The sequence below is a fragment of the Pseudochaenichthys georgianus genome, chromosome 20, assembly GCF_902827115.2.
Source record: "Pseudochaenichthys georgianus chromosome 20, fPseGeo1.2, whole genome shotgun sequence".
NCBI lineage: Eukaryota > Metazoa > Chordata > Actinopteri > Perciformes > Channichthyidae > Pseudochaenichthys > Pseudochaenichthys georgianus.
In genome coordinates, this window is record NC_047522.1 from 21,292,084 (window position 1) to 21,306,088 (window position 14,005).

The 14,005-nt window shown below is 43.6% G+C and overlaps 1 protein-coding gene and 1 long non-coding RNA gene across 2 annotated transcripts in view; one reads left to right on the forward strand and one right to left on the reverse strand.

The window, feature by feature from the left end:
- The first annotated feature begins 4,457 nt into the window (after positions 1-4,457).
- Positions 4,458-4,777, forward strand: LOC139435876 (uncharacterized). Its single transcript, XR_011645086.1, has 2 exons — positions 4,458-4,525; positions 4,644-4,777. It is a non-coding gene; the product is annotated as an uncharacterized lncRNA (long non-coding RNA).
- A 2,827-nt stretch (positions 4,778-7,604) lies between these two features.
- Positions 7,605-14,005, reverse strand: part of cubn (cubilin (intrinsic factor-cobalamin receptor)) — a 31,040-nt gene continuing 24,639 nt past the window's right edge. The window contains 17 exon segments of the mRNA XM_071206890.1: positions 7,605-7,766; positions 7,843-8,078; positions 8,224-8,389; positions 8,521-8,702; positions 9,189-9,333; positions 9,467-9,675; positions 9,759-9,921; positions 10,044-10,243; positions 10,743-10,960; positions 11,356-11,485; positions 11,568-11,756; positions 11,860-12,009; positions 12,140-12,296; positions 12,472-12,659; positions 12,740-12,965; positions 13,641-13,762; positions 13,850-13,999. Coding sequence (XP_071062991.1) covers positions 7,659-7,766; positions 7,843-8,078; positions 8,224-8,389; positions 8,521-8,702; positions 9,189-9,333; positions 9,467-9,675; positions 9,759-9,921; positions 10,044-10,243; positions 10,743-10,960; positions 11,356-11,485; positions 11,568-11,756; positions 11,860-12,009; positions 12,140-12,296; positions 12,472-12,659; positions 12,740-12,965; positions 13,641-13,762; positions 13,850-13,999 — 2,939 coding nt within the window. The 3' untranslated portion in view covers positions 7,605-7,658.

Genomic DNA, 14,005 nt, shown 5'->3' on the forward strand with positions numbered 1-14,005 from the left:
TCTCATATGTTGGCTAAAACATTGGGATTGAAATCTGTTTGCTTAAAATTACATCCTTGTGAACAACTACACACACAGGGCACCAACGATGCAAAGGCCACGGGTAACCCCTGCTTCACCAAATTAAATCATTCAAAGCACAGCCATTTTTATCATTTCATCATCATCATCTTGTTCTCATCATCGATACGCCAGAACTACTCCAAATGCCGCTAGGCTGGCAGCCCCGTTTCCACGGCAACCACTGAAAATGAAAAGTGTCTTAGCTGCTCCGGTCTAAAGATAGAGCCATAAACACAAAAAGTTGGGCAGCTCAAACTGAGGCATCATTTTCAGCAAGGACAAAAGCAGAGAGGGCTGCAGCTAGATGAGTGACATTGAATGCAGAGAATACTCATACAAATCAAAAATACATTAATTATATGGTCTATTCTATAGCTATATGGACACAACAAAAGTGTAAGAACTTCAATCACTGTTTGACTAAACATATTGGCTGTATTGTTTATCGTGTCACAATGATTTATAATCTACCTCTAGTAATGACCTCACTCACTGCACAAGTACATTTGTTTTGCCATAGAATATATGGCTTTTTCACTACTGTACATTATAAATAGAACTATATTACAAATAAGAATCGTAATTCTATCAATGAAAGTTCATGACTTTAATTAGTGCTCAAAAACGTGTGTCCTTTGCTGTATGTCTTGTTTTTCACAGCCACACTTTGTTGAGCTAAACTAAGCTAAGCTAGGCTAAATGTTCCAGCCTGCAATACCAGTTAAAGGTGGGTAGGTAAGTTTCAGAAACCGGCTCGAGATACACTTTTTGTTATATTCCATGGAATGCTCTTAACATCCCGATAGCAATGAATATCTTAACGGCCCGTCCACACAGCGGCGTGCGCTGACGCTTGCCGGCGGGCGTGTCTGAAACTCGACCAACAACCAATCACATGAATCTCCCGCCCCTGACACACAAGCAGCGGTTTGATTGGCTAGAGCTTGTACTGGCATATGATTCAATTGGCTGACGCCTCGCCGAGGCGTCAAAAGTTGAACATTGCTCAACTTTTGCAGCGAGCCACGCCAGCTACACTCCACGTCGCTTCCCACGATGCATTTCGGCTAAAAGTGACGCACGCCGCTGTGTGGACGGGCCGTAAGTGCTTTGACAAAAAATCCATAAAAAATGTCATCTGTAGAAGCCGTAATACTGTAAAAAGTACAACCAATCCGTTTAGCCGGCCCGGCTAAAGTAACTGGATGGCCTACCTGCGTGTCAGCCTTCCATCGGGGCACAAACTTATCTCGTGCCCTCATTGGTCATGTGCGCGTTCGTGTGTGTTGGAGGAGGGGCTCTGTGAGGAAGTGGCAGATTTTCTCCGGTTGTGTATTTTCAAATTCTAGTGATCTCGAGCCGGTTTCTCAAACTTACCTACCCCACCTTTAACTGGTCACAAAAAGGTTACATGTATCAGAGCTGCAGCTGGGACTTCAGCTCATAGAACATAAGCACATTCAGTAGCAACCTATAATAAATAAATACATTTCAATTTTGCCAGACCACTGTTGTCCAAAGCAAAACTAACTCAACTCTGCCACAAACGTTGCTTTTCAGCTGAGAAAATCTAATCTGGTCTCATGATAAAAATGATCGTAGCAACACAGACACATTTTAAATCCCCAGAAAAGTAGACAAACATGAAGAGATGACTTCACCCGCCAAACGCAGCTCTCCTGCCACATGACCTCGCCACATTCTCCACCATGTCGCTAATGAATGGAAATGTATGGAGCATCTGCGCTGGAGTCAGTGGGCATAATGTAAGGCTGCCTTCTCTCTGAAGAGGCCTTCATAACACACCCTCAGCTCCCACCCACTCACATTCTGTCCTGGAGAGGAATTATGTGCGTTGCTGAACCACAACAAAGCAGAAACGTACAAATAGATGATTATTCTTTGAAAAACAAATACGCAATAGTTGAAATGTCAGCACCAGTTCAAATGTTTTGTTTTAAGGCCTGCTAATATGACTATTTAGCCATTTTATAGACATACGGATATGAAAGATATGAAAAAACAATGATCCTTTCTATTGTGAGAACAGATAATCTGATAATTCACAGAAAAAAATCCACAAAAAAATCCTTGTATTTGCTTCTGAAGCTTTATCAAATTCTACATGAAGTATGTTTTGTTGCCCTGAAATGATACATTAAAATGTCAATTTCTTAGCACTTCTAAGTCTTCTTATACATGTTGACTCACAAATTGACAGTTTATTCTAGGCATTTGACAAAAACTAAACTCATGGTCGATTTACTAGTTCTAGAGTTTGCAAAAGTTGTGCATACATGTCAAATACGTTTTTGCAAAATTGTGATAATTTCAAAATCAACAGTGTGGACTTGGGTCAATACATTCTGGCAATATCATTAAATAATCCTGAAAGACTGACATTGCCTGACCTGCAGAAAGCACATAGCCTACAGGGATGTTCCACAAGCCCAGAGCTGAACATGAAGTACACTCTGTATTTTGAGTGTGATGGAGAATGTTTGATTGATGTTGATGTGGTCCTGTCCCAGTTATTAGCTACAGCATGTCTCGCCTCTTTGTCGTATTTGGCTTCTAGCTTCCAGAGCCTCGTGCCATTGACTGAAGTCACATACATAGCTAGCCAGTTAGCATCAGCTGACGGAAATAGCTTCAGTGTCATGCATTCAGTGCTGCGAACACATGTGTCCTGCAGCTCAGAGCTTCAAGATAAGGCTGTGTTACATGTTTGCATTTTAGAAGTTCATTTCAGGAATGACTACACCAGAGAAAAAAGTGGTGGAGGTGCAGGTTGGTTATATTTCAGCTCGAGTATAGTTTACATTTGAATTTGGAGTAGTATAGTTTTTGACAGACATTCATGGTCCCCAGAGTTAGACTCATGTCAGTTAAACAGCACAACAGGTCAGCTTGCAGACCATCACAATGGACATTATGGTGATATGTTAGTAGTGTAAGGCAGTAGCGTAGGCAGAAATGTACTTTAGGGTGGGCCTGTAAAAAATAGGATGGGCCAGATTTTTCTTCTGCGCATCAGAAGCTAACAACAATCCCTGCCGGTACCGGTGGCAGATTACTTTTAGGGTGCATTCACACCTAATAGTCCGCTCTCTGGTGCGCACCAGACGACAGTTTGTTACATTGTTTCATTTTTCAGAAGGTTCGGTTTGCGTTCACACGGGAAAAACTCAAACGGACTATAAACTTTAAACACAAGTCATGTGCTCGGAAATGCTGAAACGATGTAATAACTTTTAAAACTTGTTCCAGTCACTTGCCCCATGCATTCAGCAGCAGCAGGCCATTCACTTTGATTTTATCCCGTTATAAATGTCATCATTTTGACAATAAAGAAATGCTACATAAACGTTATCTTGCACATTTTATCTAACCATCTCCGTTTATAACTTTCAATATATTTGAAAAGAGATCTCTCTCTCTCTCTAATCTGCGTGTGGGGGCGGGGCCTCACAGACACGCTGCATCTCTCTCTCGCTCACAGACACGCTGCAGCGCTGTGCAGTGTGCACACAGTTCTGCCGGTAATGAATATTACATTTTGTGAGGAAACTTTTCCACCAATAATTCCAATAAGTATTCCAAAATGTATTCACTTCAGGTTTACGAAAGTAAATGTAATCAGATTACTCGTTTTTCAAATGTAACGCCAGCTGAATACACTTGATTTTTGTATTCTGATTACGTAACGCCGTTATATGTATTCATTTTCTTCTGACAGCCCAGCAGCAGGAAAGGTGGGGAGAGGGAGGCGGGGCTATTTCATCGTTATCAGAAAATGATCGTATAGATCGTTGCTAGCAGAGCCATATAATAGAAGAGTTACGTCATCTCCGTTCACTCCAAAGGACCACTTTTTTACAGCAATGGCGGATCGTGGAGCCTCTCAATCGTTCCCCGGAAGTTAGCGCCAAGGCTAGCAGAGCTGTGGAGTTGCAGCATAATAGACCGTTCGTGACGGACTTTTAAAGTCCGTCACGAAGTTTAAAGATTTATATTGCGGATATTACCAGTACATCTGATTCAAATGAACATGTGTATTAAAGGATGTCAGTGGATTATCCCTAAATTAGTAGATTTAGGGAACGTTTACAGATAACAGATTAAGATAGCATACCGAAGCAAGTTAGAACAGTTAGAAACACGAACACGTTAGAACACGTTGAACAGCCTTTTAATTGTAAATTCCGTTCTCTTAATGTCATTTCGTCCAACATGTTGAATTAGAGAAGAGGGGCTTCTAAACGGGATTGTATGCGGGGGTGGAGGGAGTTAAATATTAGATAAATATAACTTTGGTGCGTGTAAGAGTGAGTGTTTTAGCAGAGCCATATTGTGTCCTTGTGATTCTGTTGATTATTACCTGTCTGTATAATGTTGCAGCTCAGCTGATTCTGGATTGATGGCAAAGGGAGAGGGACTTAAGTGAGAGTGAAAACACAAGGTAAGTTTAATACTACTGTTTTATATAAGTAAACACCTTATCTCCCCAAGGCAATTTCCCATCCAATAGGGTTAGGGTTAGGGTTTCCCTTTCTCCTGTCTGTTACTCCCTCTTTCAGCACAAGAACCAGAGGGGGGTTCAATGGAGCCTGAATACCTGCACTGAGACCCTCACCCTGCACCCTGAGTCTCAACTCTCAGTGTTTTTCAAGCCTTTCCCTGTTTTTTTGTATTAAACAAAACATTAAGCTCTCCCAATGGTGTGGTTTTCGTTTTGTGAAAAAGTGCAAATGCAGTATTTGTATATAATTACATCACATATTTTGTTGCTGTTGGTCGTGAAATTGCTCCTGCTGACTTGAGCCAGCCATGTTTTCCTCCACTCCGTGTCAGTGTGGAAGCCGTACATTCGTACTCCTTTCTCTGAGCGATTTGAGCATCCCCAGGCAGCACAGCAAACCATGGCGGCGACTAGGAGGCAGCACAGCAAACCAGGACAACACGGAGGAAAAGGCACCGACAAACTGCATGATATGCTATTCAATGTTTATTGAATCCCATGTATTTGCAATGGATGTTCCTAAAACAACACATTTAACATCATCATCATCATCATCATCATCATCATCATCATCATCATCATCATCATCATCATCATCATCATCATCATCATGCTGCTGCTAGTCCTTTGATAGTCACCTGTCGGTCTCCTGTCCTTTCTGAAAGCCATAAAGATGACATTAGTCATTTAGATAACTTGTGTCCTCAATTACCAGGGGATTACTGAAACTACCATGAATTTAAGAAAATGGTAGAAATGAATCCAATCTGAATTTTAAAGCATTACTTTAGATCCCCTCCCTCTAAATGTATCAATACACATTAGAAAGTGATGCTCCTGACTACCATCCAAGTTTAAGAAGATAATATTGGTTTTAAAGAATTCAAAGCTATAAATAAACAGCAACAGGCTCTTTAACCAAGGCACTGTTAGCCTAACATGTAAACTAGTTGTTCACACTAATCCTAATATTATCACTTAATATTAGCAAATTCTATTTTATTTTTTAAAACATATTGATGTAAATACATACACATATCGATTTGTTGTATAAATATTGCAAATCAAAACCATTATTCACTAATAATTACCAAAAATCGTAGTTCTATCTCCTGTTATCAATGCATTCACATTGCCCGCCATGAACTTCCGGGGAACGATCCTCGTCTACATGAACCACGTGACGATAACCGTTTTTGGACTTGATGCCGTAACTCTTCTATTATATGGCTCTGGTTGCTAGATGAGGGCAGTGGGCAGACCCGGCGGCAGACATACGTCTCTGGGCGGGCATTTGATGTACCAGGGCCCCACCCCGAAACTTACATTTCCCGGGAAAACTGAATTGTCAACGGGGGTTAGACGCTCGAGATTCCAATCCTGCAATTTCCCCACAGGTGAAAGAGTTGCTGAAAACCCAACCCCTGCAGGGGGGTCTGGGGAGATTCTCCCCCAGGAGATTTTTTGAAATACTAACGTAAAATACACATTCTGGTCCTCTCTTGAGAAGAAAAATAAATAAATCTATTACTACACAACATATTTAAAAAAAATGAATGCCATTTCAGCCTGGGCCCACCCAGTGGTGTAATGACTCACACTTCCTGCATGGACTTGTGAAGGACCTTCTTGCCTTATTCTGGAAAAATCCAAAAGGTCTGTTTGGTCAAAAGCATGGTTGATGGGAAACGCTGAAGAACAGATGGATGGAGAGATGGACAAAGAAGGATGGATGGATAAAAGAGTGACAGATGGATGAACTGTTCTCCAGCAGCACATAGACAGGGCAGCTGAACACACAGCTGAGTAACAAGCTGCTGCTGGCACCACACACACTTCATGACTGAAGACATATAAAGCTGATTTTGATTCAATAATACTTCACATTGTCATTGTTATTTCCTCGTGCACACACAATTGACTTACAATTGACAATTGACTTATGTGTACCGCACATACAGAGAAAAGTAGCTTCTGCGTTTAACCATAGTATTAGGAGCATACCACTTCACAGAGTGGGGGTCTGGTGCCTTGCTTAAGGTAACCTCGACAGTGCCTGGATAAACGGGCACATCTCAGAGTACCAGCACACACTCTTGGACTTGGACCTTGAACAAAAACCCCTCTGGTTCCCAAGCCAAGTTTCCGCGTAATATACCAAAAGATCAATCCCTTCATCCGCCCACATGGGCACATAAGAGCCCTCTTTGCATCCCACAGCCCTCCTGCTGTCTAACATCCACTTAATTACACACACAGGTATTCATGTGAGGCGAACACATTCACCGCCGCATGACGCATGCTGGTTGAATAGCTGTGAGACACAGTTTTTTTTTTAAATCATACTGAGCCCATTGAGTTTTAACAAACAAATAATAGATCGTATGAAAGTGTTAATGCATCTCAAAGCTTAAAAGATTTGAATAGACACAGAGTGTAGTTTTGATGCATCTTAAAATTAATATCTTTTTTTTTTTTTTTCAATACAGACCCTTCAGTTAACAGAAATATCATTGCACTCTATGAATAACCAACTTTGCAGTCATTACTGAAATGTCTTGTGTTTGGCTGACTGCTATATGTGCATCTATACATGTGTGAAGACACACACATACTGTCTCCAGTTTGATACACACACAGACAAACGCACTCAAAGACAAACAGTGCCCTCTATTGGCTTTCATGGTATTTGACACCAGCTTTCAATCTCCACTCAGAATGCAAAATGACCCTCAATCGGAATAGTCAAGACGGAAATTGCGAGTAATTTCATTTGAATACACTGTGAAAAGAGTCAAGTCAGTAGACCCTGATACTGTATCATTCCTCCATCAAATAAGGTGTTAAAGTGAATTTCTATCAACCTAGGCTTGAACAAGGTTCTGTAAGTCTGTCTCACTAGCAGGTCAGTCGGGTTAAAATGAATAAAAACTAAGCTGAAATCAGAAATGACGCATCGTGTATTTGTTATGTCAATATAGTTTTATTAGTTTTACATTGATCAGTTAAAAAAATAAATGTACAACAGTTGATTACCTTACAAATATGATTATGAAATGGTGTCGGTGCTCTTTTAGCTGCTCCAGGTGAGTCTGAATCCTGACGGCAGCGTGGCGTACTGGGCTTGGAAAACCATGTAGACGTGATGAGTGGAAGCTGTGAACGGAGCGATGTTGGTTTCCTAAACACGAGAGAAAGAAGTCACATCTAAAGTTCAACACGTTTTGTTCTTCTGAAAGCTCCCTCGGGTTACATACCGATCCACAGTATGGCCCGACAGGCGCTGAGGAGTCGTCAGGACCGTCGTACAGCTTCAAGAAGTTGTTCTGGCAGTCTCCGGGGTCATCGATGCTGATCTGGGCAAAGGTGACCGTCACCACGCGGCCTCTGGGGGCCACGATGTCCCATTCACAGTGGGTGCTGTTGGGATAGGTGCCTGGGAAGTTGGGGCTTGCAAATGAGCCATGGTCTCCGTATAGAGTGCCACCACAACCTGGTACACAAACACAAGGATGCTTCAGCTAGGAGAAAACAGGGTGAGCAAACATGAAGACCCATTTATACCACTCCAAGGCAGTTTTATTTATCATGGCATCATATTCCATCCAATGTGGTTGTAAAAATGTTTTAGTTCTGACCGTTAGGGGAGGATGTCCATGTGGCCTCGAAGCCATTAAGGGCCATGGAAAAATCACTCTTGAAGCGCAAGTAGAGCTCGTTGGATTTTGGGAAGACGGGATTGGGCAAAGTGTTCCCGCAGAACCGACCAATCAGAGGAGACTCTGCTGTACTGCCATTTCGGATCTGTGAGAAAACAGATTGTTGTGACTCACTGGCACATAGACGGGATATAACACATTTGTGCACATTTGTATGCAATGAGATGATATGGGGAATGTAGATATTTTATATAAATATGTCAGTAAATGTTTTACCTCCAGGAAGTCAAATTGACATTGGCTGTGGCTCTCCAGGTCTAAATTGTTGAAGAAGAAGGAGATAGAGCTGTTCTGGGGCGCCTTCAGGATGATGGTGCAGTCCACGTTGTGCGGGTAGACGTTAGGCCAGCCCGGACTCTTCAGGTAGCCGTACGGCTGTTCATAAGTTCGGCTACAGCCTGAAAATCACCACCAAAACAGTCAGAGCACTGAAACCAAGTTCCCTCAGTACCCATCATACTGTTTCAAAAGCTGTTGAGCACTTCTATATATTTCTTCAAAGAAAGGAGTCATGAAAACTGTAACATTGTGGCTTAAGACATTTTGGAGTCTTTTGGAAAGAGATGTGTTCAATTTAAATTATATTAAAAATGCATATTATTGGCGTATTATTAAAAGCCAGATATCTGTTTTTTCCCTGTAGTTTAGGTATCCCAGTCCTTCAAAACATGTAGTACTGACATCAATGTTTACTAAAAAGTAATTTCCTATGTCAGGTAAGTGTTGCTGATTTATAAGAAGATGTGAATATGCTCTCCATTGGCAGACAGTTTCTATGAGTCACAGTTCCCCTGATTTAAAAACAACAACAACTAAGCTATATTTACTCTGCTTGAGCAAGATGTAAAACCTTTTCTTGCCACAGGTCTACTACAGGAACCTACCGGCGATCTGGTAGGTGAAGCTCACGCCATTTCTTGCCATGAAGGCGTCGGATTTGAATTGCACGAGGACTGTCCTGCCGTAGCTGTAGAAGTCGGGTGGATGAGCATCTGCTGCACAGAATTTATGAGACTGTCCATAGTCTCCCTGGAAACACAATAAATAGTAATGGATGTTACATTAAAAAGCAGGAGGTTTTTATTGATGTATCTGTTGCACCTGATGCCTTAATAAATGCCCTTTTCCCCCAACTGCAATTTAGGCCCAACATGAGACTCACCACAGGCCAGTCCTTCATCTCCAGGTAGTTAGTGGAGCAGCTCTGGCTGGGCTGCAGCACGAAGGTTTGGAACGACAGTTTGACGCTTTCCTGGGCGGGAGCATCCAGGATCCAGCGGCAGGAAGTGAACGGAGGGTAGGCGTTGGGGTAGTGAGGCGAGGTCAGCGTCTGCACGGCCGTCGTGGCGTTCAGGGTCCCGCCGCAAAGCACTGAGGGAAAGCAGGCACATTGAGGATTTTAGATTGAACAACGTTGCTTTGGGGTTATTGTAACTGCAGGGGGAGTTTCTTACTTGGCACAGATCTGTAGGTAGCGTTGAAGCCTCGTTTGTTTACTGAGTTGTCTGTGACAAAGTGAACAGTCAGGAAGTTTCCGCTCGATACAAAGGAAGCCGGGATGAAGCTTCCACAAAATGTCCCGACCAGAGGGAAGTTATTGTTGTCCCCATCAAACACCTGATAGGAAGAAACACATTTTCCAGTTGTTCATACAAAAACATGCCGCTATATGTTGTGTGATGCTCCGTTATTATGCTCTACTGAAAGGTAACATATTTCATTGGCTGTTGGTTCTTTACATTCAAATAGTCGTAGCGGCAATTAGAGGAATCCTCGAGGTCGAAGGACTCAAAGGTCAGGTTGACGACCGTGTTGGGCGGCATCTCGATGGTCCACATGCAGTCCATGCGGAACTCATAGCGGTCGTCCAGGTTCGGATCCGGAGACCCGAATCTACCTATGGGCATGGACATGTAGCCCCCGCAGCCCTGTGCTGGACCTGCAGGCAAATCAGACTTTTTAGCCTCTTCTTCAAAGCTATAGTGTGTGAACTGATCAGATTAACATTATATATGCTTGGTGTTTTGGCATTAATTCATCTTGACCTGATGCAAGGAGAATCTAAATGAAATGAAAGCATGCGAGTGGCTATAAGCTTATTGACATGGTTATAGTTGGGTCGAATGAAGATAACGTGATTTGGATGCATCTACACCTCGTAAATCATCTAGCTGGACTACGCTAAAAACGTTATTTTCGTATTGGTTTTTAATCGAACTTGAATGCCATTTGGGTCCTCTTTCAACTTCTCAGGATCAGATGGTAATCGGTCTGACCAAGACCCGGGAAGAGGTGTGTATTAGGAAGGGCCTTTGTCAGTGTGGGACCACAGCTCATTTTGTTAATGTGTTTGCTTCATTACATGTATGAGCTGCTGCCAAATGGACATCACTACTCTATCCTTAACTTTCATCAGAATCTGAGTAACATGGACCCACCAAGCGTCTGGCTGTAGACGGCCCTCCAGCCGATCCCATTCACAGAGGCGTCTGTACTGAAGACGATGAACAGCTGGTTGGAGGAGGAGCGCAGATTGGGAGGGAGAACTGCACCACAGAATTGCCCCAGCAGGGGGGCCAAGGTGTCCTGTCCGTCATACACTGCCACGTAGTCATAGCGACAGGAAGAGGACGACTCCAGGTGGAAGGTGTTGAATCTACGGAGGGCAAAGGAGAACATGAAGGGCAGAAATTCACTTTTGAGTCGCTTCTTTCGGGTGTCTTAAGTCCAGGACTTTCATTCTGGGTCTTTTTGGGATATAAGCTTATATATTTATATATTTGACTTAAAGTCAATAGGGACCAATAGGAAAGGCTTTGATTTTGTAAAAATATTCATAAAGTAATGTGTGAAAATAAAAAAAAATCTAGTTGCTTCAGGGATTTTTTTTCTTCAAATGACAAATAAACTTTAATTAGATGTTATGTTTATTCAACAAGAACTTATAGTGAACAATAATGAGTTCACACCATATATGTCATTGCACTGAAAGGAACTAGGGCTGTTGATTCAAATATTTAATTGGGATAAATCGTATGATTATGATCTTACTTGAGGTCCACCACTTTGTCTGCTTGCACCATGATGTGGTAGGTACAGTTGATGTTGTGGAGGTAGTTGGTCATGGAGAGCGCTGGACTGCTCACTGTACCCATGGTGCTGTTGAAGAAGCCTCCGCATGCTGGAAAAAAAACACTCATATCTCACTACAACTGTTCATAGCTTAATTTCATCATCCACAATCCTTTCTACTCATTACTTACGGATGGCTGTGTATTCTGCCAGGAAGCCACTGTCGTTGACCACATAGTCAGAGTAGAAGTTGATTAGCATCGGCCCAAAGTTAGAGAAGGGCCCCGGGATGCTGCTCCCACACACCGTGGCAATAGGAGGACTACCAGGAGCAGCCAGGTTGTAGATCTTCAAACCATCATATGTACAGGTGGAGTCAGCTAAACAACAGACAGACAGGCCACAACTTTAATATATTGTACGAAACGTTTATTTTGAAAAAGCCATCTGCAGGTGTGTGTGTGTTGCAAAAGCTACACTTGCCTTCTATTTGGAAGACCTTGAAGGTGAGGACGACCACTGTCTGCTTTCCAGCGTCTATGATGTAGTTGCAGTTGGAGTTGAAGGGGTACTCAGCCGGATAATTAGGAGAAACCACGCGGCCACTGGAGGCTGTGAAGTTAGCACCGCACCCTGACAAAACAAAAGACATCAGACATTGTAGTGACTGGCCAGCTCACCACTCATACACCAGTATAGTGTTTTTCATTTGATGAATCGACCAATATGGACACCATGACGCTGTTTTGCCTGACTGACTTACTGGTGATGAAGGAGGCGGAGAAACCTTTGCCCTGGGTTCCTGTGCCCTGGAATCTGCTAGTGATGGTGTTGTATGGAGCAATGATGGGGGGCGGGGCCACGGAGCCACAGCCTGTAGACAGCAGAGCCTCAGAATTCTGGGTCTGACCCGACCACACCTGCAGGGAAATGCATACTGTTTCAGAAATTGTCAAATGGAACATGGAAAGATGTAATTGGGCACTTTAAATTTAGAGGCAACTGTCTGAACTTAAGGAACAAAATATCACTCGTCATTTTTTTCACCCTGAACAAACATCTGAACTTGTTTCTTCTGTAGTTCAGGGCTGGTACCTTGACATAGCTGCTCTGGCAGGTCCCGCTGCTGTCAGGAATCTGGAAGTCAGAGTTGAAGCTCATCTCCACGTGGTTCCCCTCATGAGCGATGATCTTCCAGGAACACTCCACATTGGCCGGGAAGTTCTGGGGATAGTTCGGAGACTTGATGGTTCCACTATCAGCGTGGATCACCCCTCCACAGCCTGGCCGGGGAAACATAACAATTAGGAGGCATACACATTGTAGTTAGTTCTACCAGTTCAGTACAGAAGTGTAAACCCACCTGAGGAATCAGCAGACCAGGTGGCCCTGAAGCCCCCTCTGGACACACTGTGGTCAGCCAGGAAGACCACAGCCACCTTGTTGGATCCTGATTGGATGGTTCCTGGGGAGGTGGTCCCACAGTACTGGCCGATAACAGGGGAGCCAGGGGACCCTCCGTTGAAGATGGTGACGGAGTCCCAGCCACATTGAGAGTGGGGCTCCAGGTTGAAGTAGCTGAAGGTGAGCTGCAGGAAGTCAGGGTGTAGAAACCAAGGCAGTTTACAATATAGTTAAACAAATGATCTGTTGTTTCTGCTCTGCTTATTGATACCTTTTATTAATCCCCGTGGGGAAATTGTTTCTCTGCATTTGACCCATCCTAGTGTTAGGAGCAGTGTGCTGCCATTTTGAACGGCGCCCGGGGAGCAGTGTGGGGAACGGTGCCTTGCTCAGGGACACCTCGGTAGCACTTGGTCTTGCTGGGACTTGAACTGGTGACCTTCCAGTTGCCAAGCCAAGTCCCTATCGACTTCGCCACCACCGCCCATGCACTGTGTTGCTCTGCTCGTGTCTGTGATAAACCAAATCCAACAGATTTCTCACCGCCAGCAGAACTTACTGTTTTTGGTCAAAGATATCCCCCTGATTCTGAATTTAGACTTTGTTTTGGATATTTGCTCTTCGTAAAAGGAAATCTGAGGAACCCTATCCCTTCGCAACCCCTCCTGGGACCCAGTTACAAAACCACACCATTTTCTATTCATACGAGAGCTGTTCAATTATATATAAATGACTCAGGAGATATGTGCTTGTAGGTAAATGGAAATCAACTTTGCGATTGGTTCAGTAGCCTTTCTGCTGTTCAGTGGTACCGGTAGGGTGGTGTAAGAGCATTTTAATATGCCATGGCACAGACTCGCCTTAATAGTGTGACCTGGCGGGGCCTCCAGCAGCCAGGCACAGCGGCTGGGGCTGGGGTAGATGGCGGGGTAGTTAGGACTGGATAAAACCCCTCCCTCGCCCGTCTGCCAGCCTCCACACTCTGCAAAGAGAAACCCTTCTTGTAAGACCTTCGAATGCCAGATCAGACACATTTAAAGGCCACGTAAGAATAAGCTGTGTCTCTTACCAGAGAACAAGTACTTGGCCTTGAAGCCCAGGTCTTGCTGGAAAGCATTAGTCTGGAAATGGACCCAGAGTTCTGGAGTGAAGACCACGATGGGAATGGTGGGGGCGGTCTGCCCACATAACTTGGCCAACATCTCCCCATCTGCGTTACCTGAGG